This window comes from Anoplopoma fimbria, chromosome 11 (genome assembly GCF_027596085.1).
Source record: "Anoplopoma fimbria isolate UVic2021 breed Golden Eagle Sablefish chromosome 11, Afim_UVic_2022, whole genome shotgun sequence".
NCBI lineage: Eukaryota > Metazoa > Chordata > Actinopteri > Perciformes > Anoplopomatidae > Anoplopoma > Anoplopoma fimbria.
This window is the reverse complement of record NC_072459.1, coordinates 9,594,553-9,611,978: the sequence shown is the minus strand read 5'-3', so window position 1 is coordinate 9,611,978 and position 17,426 is coordinate 9,594,553. Positions and strand designations below refer to the sequence as shown.

Sequence of the window (17,426 nt, the reverse complement as noted above, 5' to 3'; positions counted from 1 at the left end):
CTATACTTTAGCACACCACATATTACTACAGAAGTGTTAAAACATCTGAGAGTAACCATCATGTCAACGGTAGGTTTAGTGCAGAGGTATCTATTCTGCTGGAGGTCATCAGGTCAAATCTCTTAGGTTCACACGAAAACAACTTGTGCATGAATACGGGCTTGAACATGTATCCATAGTTCATATGGATCCTGAAGTGTTTATATGAAGAAACAGGCAAAAGGAAACACACAACAATATACCATCCTTGGATAAGTGAAAAGGCATCTGAAGATTAAAGCACCAGCTTTTGACATGAAATGTGTGGCAAGAAGGTTCAACATGTGAAAATGATTAACAACTTGGCAGTGTGTGTGTGTGTGTGTGTGTGTGTGTGTGTGTGTGTGTGTGTGTGTGTGTGTGTGTGTGTGTGTGTGTGTGTGTGTGTGTGTGTGTGTGTGTGTGTGTGTGTGTGTGAGTGTGTTCAGAAAATGAGCCTCCTCGCCTCACCAGACAGTGCTGCGGTGTGGCCCTTCTTAGAAAAAGAACCACCGACACACAGAACCATGGAAGGACTGAGTCAGACAGGATGCATATGACATATAGCATCAAAAAGACACATGCTTGAATGTCAACCCAGTGCCTCCAGTTAGTGCAGCTTGTCCTTAACCAGCCTATGACTGGTTCTTCTGCATGTAAAGAAGTACAGTGCATTTAGTGAATCAGTGTTAAACTGAATTAACAAGTGGGTGGGTGGGGATTAATAATACCATGGAGCAAATCCAGAACAAATTTGTTATTTATTATAAGTCAAACTTAAGGGCTGTAATTCATTTTTTCAAAAGGTATAATGAATGGGTTCTTTTGCAAAATGAAAAGAAATCATGCATGAAGTGCAGGTGCGAGCCTCTTTCATTCAGAATGATTGGAAGTTAACGTTTTGTTGGAAGATGCAGGTGGAGGGCAAAGTGGGTAGTGTACCATGAAACAAACTGTAGGGTTAACAGCAAAACACAGCATTTCATTCAAGCATGTTTCTTCCACGAAGATGTGTGTACATTTTCAAAATTGTAAAGATGATGTATTTTTTATTTAAGAATTCTGCTTAATTTCTTAGTGTGAAAGGTTTCCATCCATTTGGCAATGATGAAAGCTTCTCTGTAAACTTTGAGTGTTAAAGCTTTCCAATCAAGGTCCAATAAGCAGACTGGAGCTGGTATTTTTGGGCTAAAATGGCAACAGAAGGTTATACTAAAATGTGTCTAGAAAAACAATGTTATTAAAACCTATTGTAAAAGTTCATAATTCCAAACCCTAGAAAGTTCCCCAATTTGAGTTGAGCTACCATGACCATTTGAAAATCTCTCTTCCCCAAATTACTCTCTCGTCAATTAAAGATGGAGTCACAATTTAACAAGATGCTGTGAGGCCTAAACCACAGGGACGAGAGAAAATCCCCCCTAGCATTTCTTCCCTGATTCGAAGGAGACTGCGGTATGGGTGGAAAATGTGTGGAGTCCTCAGTATGAACCGTCTTCATTTGTGGTTCCTTAAAGGGAAACCACTTTTACACTCTAATCCTACTTTTATCTGTTGAAATCAGCCCTTCTTTCCTTCAACGCAGCCTTCAGACTGCCTCATCCCTTGGGTGATTCTGATTAGTCTGCCATGTGCCCGTTATTCCAAAATAAGGGGCACCGCTCAAAATATACATCCCTCATCATGCCTAATCTCAACTGGTCACAGTGGCAAGTAACTCAATCCACATTGGGCGATTTTCACTCATGCAAACAAATCCACAATGGTAGGAATTGATGGCATGCAATAAATTGTGGGATCAAATCCTTGGAAGCTGCATGCCAGCTGAAGCTAAACAGATTACTGGTCCCATGAGAAGGGAAGATTTAGAGTTTTGCAGACCTGTAATTTGCTTTATAGTTGTTTGGCGCAATTGTAATCCAGAATATCCTGCATTTCAAACAAACACAGAGACAAATTTATTGTCTTTCTATCATCTGAGTGTTGAATCCAACATCTCTTTTTGACTTTTGGCTTTGGCTCAGAGTGGAAAGTAACCAACGTGAAAATTAAAGGATTAATCACATCATTCATTCATATCTTCTTATTTCCCTTTCTTATCCTTTAAATTCAACAGAAACCCTTTCTCCAAAGTAAATGCTCAGTGCAAAATGGGAAAGATAATTGATATTATAGATATATATCATGTTGTTTCATTAAATTTAAGGCTTATTATTGAGTATTTTTGGTGTGGTCATTCAGCATTTCCTGTTTTTGGGATATTGTGAAAACGGTTTGATATTTATTACGGTATTTTAGCAGCTAATAAACACTCAAAATGGTTAAGATTATGGTTAATGGTTAATTATTGACTAAAGTTGAATCCTCAAATACATTTCATATGGAAATGTAAAAGACATTCAGGCAGCTACTGAGAATGCATATAATTGTGACTCTATTGACTCACATCCAATCATGAATTTTGTTAATTGCTGTACACCTAAAATATTGACGATCGAGTCATAAAACATGACTAAGTGCTGGTGGTTTTGTAAAGATTCTTGTGGGAGCCACAATTGCACTGTTGAATGTTCGTACAGTACAGAACGATATTTTCAAAGACAGACCAAAGGGAATACTGTAAGGCTTCAGATCACAGAGTTGGATGAAGTTATGGTTTATCACAAGTGCAGTAGCTCATTTTGATGAACACCAATGTTCATCTTCATGTCTCGCTTTCAGTTTCGGGGAACGTACACTCAATCATTCCTCCATTTTCTTGTTCTACCTCAATTGGATTTCTCACATCATTACCCGTGTTTAGTGACAACCGTAGATTATGCTGAATGTCCTGCTGATTTAATGCAATTTAACGACTGGGCTGGTCCTGCGAACACGTACTAACGTCTTTCGCAGATGGCAGAATGGGAAATCAGTTATCTTTAATGCCTGCTGCTGGGCTGGCACAGCCAAAAAACAGCTATCACTACGACTGGTAATAAAAGTTGGCACAGATGAAGTGAGGCAAGAACGTTTAAATTTTAGCGAGGCCCACTAAAAACTTATGCCAGACGCATAAAACACAAGGGGAATGTGACAGAAATACTGACTGGAAATAGAGGAGGCAAGATGTATGGAACGAGCCAAAGCAATGGGCGTGTGTGCATGCAAACTTGCTTGAATACACGCACTAGCATGCTAATGCAAGCAGCCACAGACGTTTCCACAAACAAAGCTCAAAGTTAATCATTTTGATTGACTATTTTTGGTTTTGATCATTGAATGCAAGCACTGGTCAGGCATATTTCCATGCATTGTTAAAAAAAGAAACATCTACAGCTCAGTGAATTTTTCAAATCATGTCAAGTGGTCAGTTCCTTTTTCGGTTGTTCCACCAGAGCAGATGTTTTTTTTCCCCCCTTCCATACAGGATAGTGTACAATGAAAGAGACAAGCTCTACTGCTAATTCTGAGCCCAGAGAGGAAGGAGGGGGACTCTTTGAGTGTGCTGCCATCTTTTATAATTAAAGGCCATGGCTGCACGCAGGCCTAAGACCGTACATGTGGTCTCACTGCGTGGAAGTGGAGAGCAGGAAAAAGCAGTGTGATTGAGGAAGACAGGGAAGAGTTAGATTTCTCCCTGGGAGTTTGAGAACATAAATGAAAAGCGGGTAAAAGAGTGGAGAACAGCACGACATGGACAGAGAGAGTGAGACATTTTGGTCGTGGTAGCACTAAGCACTGCCATGGAAGAACTGACCATTCACTAAGCCCGCCTCCCTTAGTTACTGTTGCTAGGCCTGTCAGGCTTCATGTTCTAGAATGCCCCTATGAAGTGCTGCAGGGATGATGGCTAACCCAAACCCCGGTAGTTAGCGTCGCACAATGGGTTTCTTCCCTTAGATTTAGGCTTATTGAATTAAATAAGCTTTGTGACAACACACATTTATGATCATGTAAAAGAGGTATTAAGTATGCTAAATATACATGATCATGCTAAAAAGTCAGGACGGAATGCAGAAAACATTGAGATCATGTATTGCAGTGTAGAGCTAGTTAGTCGTGGTATTATAAGTATGAAGAAAACTAAAATATCAGAGCGTCATTTTGTTCTAATCCTGTTTGGCTGTTTAGCTTACAAACTTTAAACTGTATGTTTTAACTTCTAAAAGTTCCTTCCTTTTATTTTGTCTTTCAAAGGATTAACCAATGTTTTTTGACAACTTGAAGGTTCTTTTTAAGAAGTTTACTGTAGGTATCTATTTAGCAGACAAGCTAACGCCTGTTTCATCAATGTTCAAAGAAAGGGTTTGTCTGTGGCTGATCCCTCTGCAAATAGGGATAAGAATAGGCATAGGTTTTAGCTACATGAATTAGATTATACTTACTTTTTGAGGGACAAATATATATCCTTCTTCGAGTAATCTTTTTACAAACATCCAGTATGTTTGGTTAAATTTACAGTAAAAATACATAAAAAAGGATGGACCATTGTGGCCTTACAGCACAATGGGTCAGATAAAACTTCACCTCACAACACAAAGCATCAGAGTCAGAATAATGGTTTTATTCACACCACTGTGCATTGTGTACTTTACATTGAGTTTTTTTAATGGTTCAAAATATCACAGATCAAAACAGTAATTTTTTTAAAGTGAGTAACAGCCGATACAGTTGGTACTGTCCAAGGCAAGGCAAATGTGTCTTGAGCGGAGGAATATCTACAAATGCCTACAAATAAAATGATGTACGTGTGGTTTATGATCGTTGTAACATTTCATATTTACAGATGAGGTATCATTGGTATATCAACTGCAATGTGCAGAGAAATACCTCGTAGCAATAAACTAAGATAAGTAGAATTTCAAAGGACATTTGGAAACAGTAAATGCAATGAAAATATAAATGCAGTCAAAGTAACACTGCTTATAATCAATAAGACATAGTGGTTTATCATAGAGTATGACATTTTCTCCAATGTCCTGTCAATAAAAACATATTCATTTTTATGTCCTGCCTTGTCGTGTAATAAATACATTTATTTCATAAAAGAAATCTGTAACTGTTGTATTTCAAATCAACAGAAACTATAAATATCAGCTTATTCTATGAACGGAAGTAAAAAATGATATTCAAAGGCAATTATTTTAACTTTCCCTTTGGTAGGTTATTCGCTTCTAACTTCTGTATTCTGTAACAATAACATACAAGAGGAAAATGGTTAAATGACTAAGCCATTATCTATGTGTGTGTCTTGCATATTGCAGCACCGTGTCATGTCGTCTTCTATCCTCCAACAAAACAGTGGCAGTTCACCTGCTGCATGTCATGTTGAGTCCACTGTGGCAAAATTCAGTTTGTGGACTTTGTATTCCTCTTCCCCGTCCCTGAGACGATAGTCCTGTGGAGCATTTAACAGTCAAACTGGCTTTTATCTGGGCTTTGACAGAGATCTCCTCTATCAGTCCCAGCCAAAGTCTTGTCCACTCATCTGGTAGAAACGGTGGTTGAAGGGCCTGTAAAAGTCTCTGAGCCTCTGCAGGACCTCGGAGGGGATTTGGGGATGGGGTCTGCCCTTAGACTTTCCGAGGCAGCGAGGTCTGCTGCTCCCCTCGGGCTTCTTTAAGCATGGAAAACCTTTGGTCTGGTTGAAGTAGAAGTGTTTGTCCGAAACAACCCTTTTTAGACCCAGGAAGTCCTGAACTCGGCCCATCTCTCCAGCCGGATCAGACACCAGCCGCTCGCCGCTAACAAACAGAAAATGAGACAAGGGGAAGTGCTGAAGCCAGTTCTCTAGATGTTTGGCGTAGAGGCCGATGCGCACTGCGCTCCACGTGGTGTCAATCAGACCTGTGGTGGAATTTTTTAAAGCCAGACTCTGGAAGGATGGAAGGCCTGGGTTCTTGGACAGTGTCTGGGTGTAGTCAGATACAGCCCGCGTCACAGGATCCCTGACCACCACAATGAGCTTGGCTTGGCAGTTCATAGTGCAGACACGGCTGGGAGCCTCCTTTGTGACAAAGTAGCTGGGGGTCTTCTCCATGGTGATCTGGCCCTCCAGAGTCCGAGGCATCAGGTTCCTGAAAGAAAAAGTGAAAATGGTCAGACACTGAATTCTGGTTCAGCTCTCAAAGTCATGATGGTGCAGACTGTTTCACACTGTAAAATATATTTAACTTGGCGCAGCGGAACAAGCTGTAAACACAACACTGACATATTACCACCGCCATATAAAGCTCATAGGTATATATATGGCTGACGTGTTAGCAAAGAGTTGCCTATACACATCCAGCAGACACACAGAAGAATTAACATCCATTTTGAGTTGTAAATTGAAATGTAAATCAAATAGTTACTCTCCTTTAGCTCTGAGTTTGGTCTCCACCAACTCCTGAGGGAAATATCTGGCTATTTAGCGGGTAAATGCTCCACTAAGTTCACCAGCTCGTTGTAAACTTTGTTATCTGGTGTTAGGTGCTTTGACCCTTTGTTAACATAAAGATGTTGATTAATGCAGTTTTAAAAAGAAAAGTGCCAGCTATGTTATTGCTTTATATTTTGTGAAATTACCCCATTAGGGTATGCCAATTTAATCACATGTGGGGTACAAAGAGACATCAGTGAAAAGAACATCAAAAGATAACGTAAACACATTATATACGCTTAACAATAAAGGAGCATGATTAAAGGTCTACACATTGTAGTGTATTTATGTACCAGGGCCTCAGAAAGCCCATCTGAGCCTCGCTGTAAGGCCTGCACACCAGGACCATCCACTCACTATGGGCCTGATGAGACAAAACCACAAAGCCTCAAAAACCACTTAACAGCAATTTCCTACAGATTTCCACCCCCCCCTCCTTTCTTCCTGCAAGAGAAAAGTGGCCCCCCTCCTTCCCCTCACCTCCCCTATGGGTTCCTACAAGGACCCAAACAGACCAAACAGACCAAAGTCAGGAAGTGGAACCAGGATAGCAAGCTGCTGAGCTCAGCTAGTGTGTTGAACATATGTCTGCAATGAGGAGAGATGTTGAGAATAATATGGCAGTGAAAAGGCATGGGTTGAATTACAGTATATTCTACTATATCGCCGTGATAAATGTACTGATCCAATCTATATCAATAAAACCCAAAACCATAATCTACTGATACATCTTCTTACATTGTTTAAACTTTTGTTTGTTTCCTCTCTACTCTACTAACTGCCCGCATCTGCTATCTCATAAACTTGCAGTACTATCTGGCAAACAGGCATTGTGGGTAACATGGTATTCCACAGATCTGGTGTTTGTTTGACGTTGACGGAATGCGTGAGGCAGAATTGTGGCAGATTTGGATTTTAAAAGACAAATTGTTTTGCATGACAAACAGATGATGAGTTCAAAACAGCAAATGAAATGTCTGCAGTTCATTTACTCAACAGATCTTATTTATTACTGGAAGCAGAGAGCTTTATTGTGGTTTCCTGTAAAATAAACAAGTAATGGAGCCTGTATGCTTCATTTGTTTCAGATTTGAAACCTTCAAAGATTCCTAATGTTAATGACAAGAGGCCATTCAGAAATTAAGTTTACTGATGGAAGTTTGTGGTCAAACACTGATTTGATGATTAATAAAATGTAAATCGTAGTATTCAAAAAGTAATGGTCCATTAGACTTGCTGATGCTACTTACTGATGATAGACTAGCCCACATCTTTTATATTTTCTTTATCTTCCATCTGAGAGAAATAGAGATTGGCAATGCTTCAATGTGTGTGTGAAACAGGGCTGATGGGACTCTAATAGTTTAAAAGTACACTAGGCAGCGATTGACTGTGGTTAGGAGTAGCATCAGTCAATAATCAAAGTACAGGTTTCACTGACTTTACTCTTGCTCTGTGTTATAATAGCAGCACAGTAACCCATCAACAAGCAGCAGCCTGCTAAGTCGTCACAAGCTCTTAACATAGTTGAAACCCACAGAACCTTTTATTCAATTGTAGAGGAGCTCTTAAAGGAATTGTTTGACATTTAAAAAAACACACTTCCTGGACAAGAGAGTTAGATGCATAGAAGTAGAATATTTTAGATGCGAAGATTGATACCACTCACATGTCTGTTACTGTGGTGAATATAAAACTACAGCCAGAATGCCTGGCTCTGTCCAAAACAAAATCCACCTCCAGCACCTCTAAAGCTCACTAATTAACACCTTGTTTGTTTAATCCGTACAAAAACAAAAGTGTTAAAGCAACATGTTGTGGTTTCAGGGGGATTGCCTGTCGGACTATTTCTTGGCCAAGTGCAGCTACTTCCTGTGCCCCCGTAAAAAAAAGACACATGTTGTTTTTACAGTTTGGTTTTTGTAAGGATTAAACAAAACAAGACTAAGAGCTTTAGAGGTGCTGGTAGGAAGATTTTGCAACCTTTGGACGGAGCAACGCTATTTGTTTCTCACTGTTTCCAGTCTTTGTGCTAAGCTAAGCTAACTAACTGCTGGCTGTAGCTTCACACTGAGCATACAAACATCAGACTAGTATCGATTTTCTCATCTAACTTTTGGCCAATAATCCTATTTCCCTATATTTCAAACTATTCATACAAAGTTTGCAAAGAGGATCACGTTTATAACAAACATATGATACTATCCGACAGTGTGGAATTAAAAAAGAGCTATACTTACAGGAGACAAAAGGTAAAAATGCATGTTAAATAGTTTATAATTAGTGTGCTACAACTGTCTGTAATTCTGTAATTATTAAAAAAGTATTTGTTGTAACATGTTCATGACCATGAGTGTGAAGGAGGAAAAATCTACCTTGTTCTTGTGTAAGATTTGAGTTTCCCCCTTTACTTAAAGTTGACCAATTTCAATCAACCCCCATTAAATGATCCCCCTCATAAAGACCATTAATTGATTATTATCCAACTACAAGAGCTGCAAATGGCATATCGCTGCCTGTCTGTCCCCTGTTTATCTGTGTCTAATCAATATGTCTGTCTCTATAACAGATTATTCACTGTGTGTGCGTGCACTGTGTGTGTTTTTGTGTTTGTGCACATATACTCATGTGAGCGCGGAGGTGTCAAAGTTTACTGATGAGAAACTGAGTGCACGTCTCCCTCTCTGTCCTCTGCTCTTTCATCCATACTCCTCTCGATTTGTCCTTCACTCCTTCACATGAGTGTCACTTCAGTAATTGACCATAAGTTGTCTTTCCATACTCATGAATAGTTAATGAATTGTGGCTTTCCCCCCTCTGTCCTCTAGTCCCTATCTGCCTCATCACAATCTGTCTCATTATCAGAGAATCAATAAGTGCTGTTTTCGATCATAAATCTGCTCCTGTATGTGGTGTCAGGAGAAACTGTAAACAAGTCAGGGATGATTAATTTTTTGTCAGTTTTCTCATGCATTTTAATCTGTTTTTATGTTATATATGTTTTACATATAAGGCTAATTTCTTTAAACTCAGCTAAATGCCTTTCAGTATCTAAGACTCATTTTGAACACAAAGATGTTTTCTATTTAATCCAGTGGTGGCAAGCCTTGTTGACTAGCCACATTAGTCTGGAACTCCCTGCTGCTTAAAGGATGTAGCACTTTTCTCCCTGAAGTGCTACACCGCTGATTACACTACTGATATGTTCTAGGCAGTCTGGATCAGAAGATTAAATACTAACCCTGGCAACAAGGATGTGGCCAAGAGACTTCCTGCCCCCGAGATTATGGGTTCTCCTGCTGTAGCTACATCTGCTGCGGCGCCCTAACAAAAGGCATTCTGCACAGAAAGCAGAGCTGATTGCAGACAAAAAAATCCAATTATCATGTCTTTTTCTAAAAACAAAAACCCGTCTAAATTTCCAAGGGTTATAATTTTTGTTTACTGGACCATCTCTGCTAAACACTGTCTTGCTGAAGGAGATTTCTGCTCTGGCAGACATCTCCATGTCCAGACGCTTTGAGAAAAAAAAAGAAAAATCAATTAACGAGGCTGCGGAAAATCTAGGCAGTAAAAATGAGGATGGAAAACAACAAACTGAAGGAAAACATTTCCCAGCAGTGCTGCTGTGCTCAGAGGGTGACAGAAGATGCCTCGGGGCCCCGGACGGCCTGTCAGGCTGACAGGATGAGTGTGGGAACCTCGGATGAAATGCCTGGATGAAACATATGCTACTATTCTCCTCCGACCAGAAAAAATTAAACAGAGGGCAAATATGGCAGTTTAAAAGAAAAGTTTGACATTTTGGGTAATGAACTTATATTTTTTCTTTCTGGGAGTTAGATGGGAAGATTGATACCGATATCAAATGTAGTATCAATCTTCTCATCTAACGCCCCTCAAGGGAGTGTATCATTTTATTTTCCCAAAATGCCAAACCAGTGCTTTAAGTATAACCTGGGTGCACTTCAGTGAAAAGCATGCAGGTTTACATGAGACCACTTCAACACGCTGCTGACACTGTCAATGTGATACTACCCAAGACCCTTCACACACACACACAAGAGGAGTCATCACAGTTGGTGGGATACTAAGGGTGAAAGCCACCATTCTGTCCATACGTTCTTTGTCTAAACAGAAACCGGAGCAAGTGACGAGGCCTAAAAAGTGTCATGGATGCCAAAATTGGAAAGAAACAAAAATGAACGTGTGTAAAAACCAGACGTGGCCTGAGGACACACACTGTACAGCATAATAAACAATGTTTCACAACAGCTAGTGACACAGTGTGTGTATAAGAGCTAAAGAAATACTCAACATAAACAGTTAAAACCTGGAGGTGAATTTCCGGCGCTTTTTCAGACACCCGTCAACTCTTTCAATAGGCAGAGAGAGGAAGTTATCCCTCTGGGGAACCACATGACTGGCAGAAAGACTGTTGCCACCCACAGATTTTAAATACGTTGTTATCAGATGATTTTATGGAAGCAGAGGAGGGCTTTCTCAACAGGAGGTTAGCTGAAGTGCTAAACTCCCACGGAGTACAGTGTTTTACATTTTCATCTTTGGTGATTTACTGCAGGATACCAATGTGTGTGTATGTGTGTGTGTGTGTGTGTGTGTGTGTGTGTGTGTGTGTGTGTGTGTGTGTGTGTGTGTGTGTGTGTGTGTGTGTGTGTGTGTGTGTGTGTGTGTGTGGGTGGGTGGGTGGTTGGTTGGTAAAATCATGCACATGTGTGTGGGCATTTCTATAAAGCAATGAAATACTTTTTTTAGTCAATGGACAATTAGTGACTGCATGGCATTATGCGTCCAATCATAATTAGGAGACTTAGCCGGATGTCAGTGATACTTTGAGGGGGAAATCAGTAATGGCTTCAGCATTTGGCACATGAAAGTAGCAGAGACATTTACCAGAAAGTGACAGTTATTAAGACTTGCATGCAAGGGACATTTGTGCCCCAAAAGTATTGATACCCAGTCCTCGTACTAATATTAGCCTGAAGCTAAACAGAACATTATGATTGCATCTGTCTTGGTCATTTATTACAGTTTTGAGAATCAGACTCAGACTTACTCATTAGATGTGTATCCATTCAAACCATGTAATTGTTGACCATGTGTGATAAAAAGTAACTGCTTCTAAATTTCCCTCTGGGATATTAATGTTGTATACCCATATCATTGTATTTTTTCTATTGGTTACTCCAATCTGTGCAACTGAGCAGGACTACCATGCATCTGAAACATTTCAATTTGTCCAACTGACACAGAGTATTTTCTTCACCAGCTAACTGCAGTCCGGCGCTAAAACGGCAGAACGGAAAGATTTTACAGGCTCCCCGAAATGCACCACAATGCGCCTCAAATTATTATAATTCCCACCATATGGGGTCTGAGTGTGGGCCTATTCAAACCTTATAATGCCATCTAGACCCAGCTCCAGCCAAAACCCAGCTCCATTAAAACACAATACAACTCAACACTACAGAGACCACTTCCTGGTCTGTTACACCAATCAGTGGTGTTCAGCCTCTATCACTAATGGCCTCGGGGCTACACACAGAATTAAGTGTCGGGGAAATCACCCATGTTCTGGAAAACGCTATCCCATGCGCATTAGAGTCCACTTTTACCATTTCAACTGTCAAATATCTAGACTGACATGGTAAGTGTTTGAATTTGATCTACAAAATAAAGGAATGCAGTGTTGAGATGATGTTTAAACAAATCTCATGAGCTCTTCATGGAGGTAAAACAATACAGTTTGATTCCATCATAACTTAGAACTACAGAAAGGAAAGGTAATATTTTGGATATTTATCATCAATCAGTTTGAGTACCAATCAATTTATGTTAATGTCAGAAATCCTGATGTTTTTCAGTGTGTCTCCATACTGCTGTCTTATTCTGTAACAGATTCCAAAAGGTATTGAAAAAAACAGTCAGATTTTAAAAAAAGAAGAAGAAGTGGACAAGTAAGACAGGGAAGGAAATTGTTAGACTGAATTTTTAGAAAATCATCCCCGTTCTCATGTGATAAAATTTATCTTACTAACTTGACGTATATTGAAAAGCCATAAATGACCCATACGTTATCCCAAAGACCGGCATAGTTCAGCCGTATGTCTTTTTAAGGACCAACGTAATTTTCAGCTGTGCTGTCATTTCTCTTTGCCCTTGTGCTGCTGCCCTTAAAGGATTTACACTACATTTTAATAGCAATCCAATCGGGCATGGCCTTTGGTGTCAAGGCTGTAGGTCAACCAATTGACAAGCTTTCAAAATATCGATGGTACTTCTGGGCTGGTGTTTTTTCTCAAATGGAAATGAAGAAATGCATCTTTGCATATATTAAATACATGGAGTTATTTGTGTTCTTGGATGTGCACTGTTCATCTCTTTAAAAATAACAACTGCTTGTTCTGATGCAAGACAACAACAACAAATGTTCTCATTTTAACGTCATCAAGGATCTGACGATGCAACAAAAAAAAAGACAGAGTTACTCATTCCAGCCCACATCATGGTGACAAAGCCGTGACAATCACAACCACTGTGCCATGAAAATCTGAGGTTTTTCAGTTTTCTGCGGTGGCTCTCAAGTCCCATCTGAAACCCATCACTCCATGAAGTCCCCTTAAAGCCATAAAACAACACAGAAATTCATTAAATCTCTGCTTGATTCAGAATGCACTATTTGTGGCTTTTCCATTCCGTAATGGGCTCATATGCACACATGCAAAGAGGAGAGAAGAGGATGGAGAGACAGGCTGGGTGGAAAGAAAGAGGGATGATTCAAGATTAAAGCAATGGAAAACACACATGAATGATGTCTAAGTTTGTCTCAAAGACGACAATGCTGCTGGAGCAACATGCACGGGAGGGTATTGCTGCGTCTGTGAAGTGTCTCCAGTGTTCAGATTGCCAATATCTGACAGCAACTTATGACCGTGCACGACTCTCATCCATCTGCTAAAGACGCTTTCATGTTGAGCTTATTTCTCTGTCCAAGACATGTGGACGCAGGCCAACCAATTGTTGTCAGATATGCTAATGTGAAATCATGTGTCTTTGGCAAAGGTGTCTTTATTACTTATATGATTTTACTAATTTGAATAGGTTTTTTTTATTAATTGTGGCTGAAGTACAAGCACGCAGAGGTCAGAAGTGTCTGAAGCGAACTGTCGATAAAGTAATAAGAAGATGTTAGGTAATTGGTGGTATAGTAAGATTTAATTAATGATCCAGTGATGTATTTTTGTGCATATGTATCGTTGGATATGATCCTGTTGACCTCAGAGCTGCAGATGAAGCAGGGAACTTCAAAAGGATAAAATGTCAAAGCTTAGGGATGGTTTTCAGAGCCTGTCATACACAGCAGCCTCGTACCAAATCAGATCCGAAAGTATGTGTGTGCAATGTTAGCTTCCAGATGTGACAGTGAGTTGACCCGCTGTTCACTGACAGTCAGTTGACGAGGAGTTGCTTGTTCCACATGGATGAGCTCGGGCTGTCGCTGACACACACACACACACACACACACACACACACACACACACAGCATAGCTCCACGGCTTCACTGTGGATCATTGCAGATGACAGCAAGCAGATTTTCCCCCAATTTCTGAGATTCAGTGACAACAAGGGAATCATCTTTCAGTGATTTCACCCAGGATCACGTTGCCCCTGTCGACATTGTTGTGTTAATCCCTCCAACTCTTCTTAACCTTCTCCGGCTACGTTTACTATTATTCAAAATAGAAAAACAGACTTTATAAAAAATACCTGTATTTTCAGAAGATCACAACCATTAGAACTGATTTAACTGGATGACCTGCCCTGCAGTCAAACCTGCCATTTTTCACATCTATATAAATCCTACTGATAATTTGGCATCACAACTGAATTTTATATTGTACATTCTTCTTTTATTTAGCTTTTGGAGATATATATAATGAGAACTGAAAAAATGACTTGATTAATAGTTAGATTAGTCCATTAAAAGAACATAAACTAGGAAGATTTTGGAAACAACTGTTTTGATATTCAATTAATCTTTCATTCATTTCAAACTGTTGTTGGTTCCAGCTTCTCAAATCTAAGGATTTGCTATTTTTCCTTGTCATACATGATTGTTAACTGAATGTCTTTTGGTTATATGCTGTCAATTAAACACATATTTGTATGTGCAGTATTAAAGCATAAGGGCTTGACAGCATCAGTCCAGCTAATAAAAACACAAATAAACACACAGAAAACATGCCCTGGAAACAACAGGTATTTCCACATAAAGACATCCTCTACACTTAAATAAGAGTAAGGAGGAGTGAAGATTGGCCAAGAGGGGAAATAGAGGGAAATAATAGCAGTGAGAGGGTTGAGAAGGATGGATTACAGCAGAGGAGAGAAGTGTAAAAGAGGAGTAATAAAGGGAGAAATATGCCAACCTGCATGTGTGTGTGTGTGTTCATGTGTGTTTATGTGCACTGAGAAGAACAGAGAGGAAGCTAAGAAGCATGATGAAATTATCAGTGGGGAAAGTGTTTCCATGTGTCCTCATGTTCTCTGGTAAAACAAAGCTAAGGGGGATGAAAAAGCCAAGAGAAGATTAAATTACACCTCAGACTTTCATGTACCATCATGCTATCAAAGTGCTTGTTTATCAGGGCTCTTCATCCTGTCAAACCTATAGAGCTCTCCTTATGGCACCTTTAATACTGTACAGTATGCTCACAGCAGGTCCGCAATAATATTCGGAAACTGGTGAGTGTTTGAGCTAAACTTGGATGTTCTCCGGGAGCTTGTAGAACATCTGGAGATGATCAGAATCAGCTTCCTCCAGACCCAAATCCTTCTTTAGGGCCTTAAGTACACCCAAATGATAGCTCTGGTCGACCTGGTCGCCTCAAATCAGCTGCTGTCACTGCGACAGTAGCCGATGAACATTTTATGTGCAAAATCATTGCGGCATGCAGGCAAAACCTACACTTCAAGTATATCAATCAGACCTATATCCTTTTTAAGAGGAAAACATATTAGAGCAATCACTGTGCTGTTTGCATGACTCCCACTCAGAACAGGGTTGGAAGTGTTGACACTGCATGTCAAGGTGAAGGGTATGAATGGTGTTTAGATGGCTGTCAAGATGATGAACTGCTCCCCAGAGACCCCACTAGCCTTTTGATTTACAGAGCCAGCATGCCGGGAGAATATTGGCTTCATATGGTGATCTGAATACATCAGCCAGCAATGTGTATGTCCAGCCTATTGACAGGACACATCAGCACTTCTGCACAGGTGACACCACTGCTGCCCGTCTGACCCTTCACCCTGCCATACATCATCATGTCTGTCAGGGATGGCATTCAAAGTTTTATGGTGAAGAGTAAAAAGTCATTTAGGGACACAATGCACGTCGAGTTTATAGTCAATATATAGTGTGTATAACATATTAATGCTATTATCCCTGTGTGCCTTTATTTGGACTTATAATATTACAATTATACATAGGAGAGGTGTAAAAAAAAACACAAAAAAACACATTGAAACTGTCTTTCAGTTGTAAATTCGCTGCCACAATTTAAATTAAAGGCAACTTGAGTGTGTGTGTGTGTGTGTATTTGTGAGAGTTGCCTACCTGTACCACTCCAGTCCTTTATCATAAAACCTGTCGAAGAAGTGAGGCTCTGCGCCGACCGCCCTCACGTCCGGGTGGATGCGGAGGAACTCCAGCAGGGCTCGGGTCCCCCCTTTCTTCACGCCGATAATAATGGCCTGAGGAAACCTCTTGGTCCCGAATGTGTTGGACACGGGGATGATGCCGTTGCTCTCCGTCGCGCCGTCCGGCAGCACTTGGAGAGGCAGCTGCTGTGCCGGCGCGTCCACCTGCGCTGCGTCCTCGGAGGCTGAGCGGTTCCGGTAAAACGGCGCGTCCGGCGGCAGGAGACGCGGAGAGGGTCGCAGCTCGTCCAAAACTCGGCGGTGATCGTCCAGAGTGTCATAGTCGGAAGCTTGTTGTCTGTATAAAGTTCTCGGGGCCGAATCACAGAGTCCCGTGAGGCAGTAGAAGAAGTAGGTGAAGATCAGGACCATGGTAAAAAACACCGAGACTTTGGAGAGCACCTTGCCGAAGTTGAACCTGACTCTGCATCCACTACATCCCATGAGTTGATCTCCTGCTCGGTGCCAAGGGGCCAAAACGGGGACAGCATGCTTCTTCTTCTTAACTACATTGATCGGAGTTTATACTGATGGATATATTTCCCAGAACCTGTTGCGCAAAAGTGAGGCTTCACATGGAGACTGTTGAGTTTTAGTGGGATGATGGTTTTTGTCAAGAAATATCCTCATAATCTGCGAACCTTTTGTCATAAAAAGACAGAAATTAATCCTTGTCAATGAAGAAGGTTTTTGTCATTTAACATGACTCGTTTACTTGCAGTCAGATGAGACTTCCAGGCTGCTGTGTCTGTGCGCTCTGAGGTCTCCTGATCTCTCATTCAAGGTTTCTCCTCTGCCTTTCCTACGCCCTTTTCTACACGTCTCCACCCCTCCCTCCTCCAGCTATAGATAAACATACTTCATGAGGACATAAACTACATATAGAGGCTCCTTCATTTCTATATGGCAAACATTCAAATGCATGTTTTCATTAAAAACATAAATTACATTTTGCATTATAAGCATAAATCATCTCAAAGAAACCCCCTCGATGCGCACAAAAACCCCATTGGGAGATCTTATTTATGGTCTGTCCTTGAGTTAAAAATGTCTAAAGGTATTTATATATTTATGTGGATCTTTGTTAAATGAAAAACATATATTGAGTACTTTATTATGAGCTACTGGCGCATCAGTGTTTTACAAATGTAAGCTGACCCAGCAGAGTAAAATCCTCCTTGCCCCTTTGAACCCATATGATAGATGTCTCTGTGAATAAGAGAAGCCCAGAGGATGTCTATCCGAAAACCTCTTGTGCTCTCCCTGCAGCCTGAGACTCAAC

The 17,426-nt window shown here is 40.5% G+C and overlaps 1 protein-coding gene across 1 annotated transcript; it reads right to left on the bottom strand.

The window, feature by feature from the left end:
* Positions 1–5,458: 5,458 nt before the first annotated feature.
* On the bottom strand, positions 5,459–16,588 carry LOC129098603 (heparan sulfate glucosamine 3-O-sulfotransferase 6-like). Its single transcript, XM_054607659.1, has 2 exons — positions 16,062–16,588; positions 5,459–6,077 (listed from the first exon to the last, which is right to left on the bottom strand). The coding sequence occupies exons 1-2, from the start codon at positions 16,586–16,588 to the stop codon at positions 5,459–5,461; spliced, it is 1,146 nt and encodes a 381-aa protein (XP_054463634.1).
* Between the last annotated feature and the right edge of the window lie 838 nt (positions 16,589–17,426).

Excerpts from the sequence above, each read along its gene's own strand:
- LOC129098603 (XM_054607659.1), bottom strand. The coding sequence starts at position 16,588 with ATGGGATGTAGTGGATGCAGAGTCAGGTTCAACTTCGGCAAGGTGCTC. Across the intron at positions 6,078-16,061 it reads AAAGGACTGGAGTGGTACAG|GAACCTGATGCCTCGGACTC; the intron begins GTAGGCAACTCT and ends TTTTTCTTTCAG.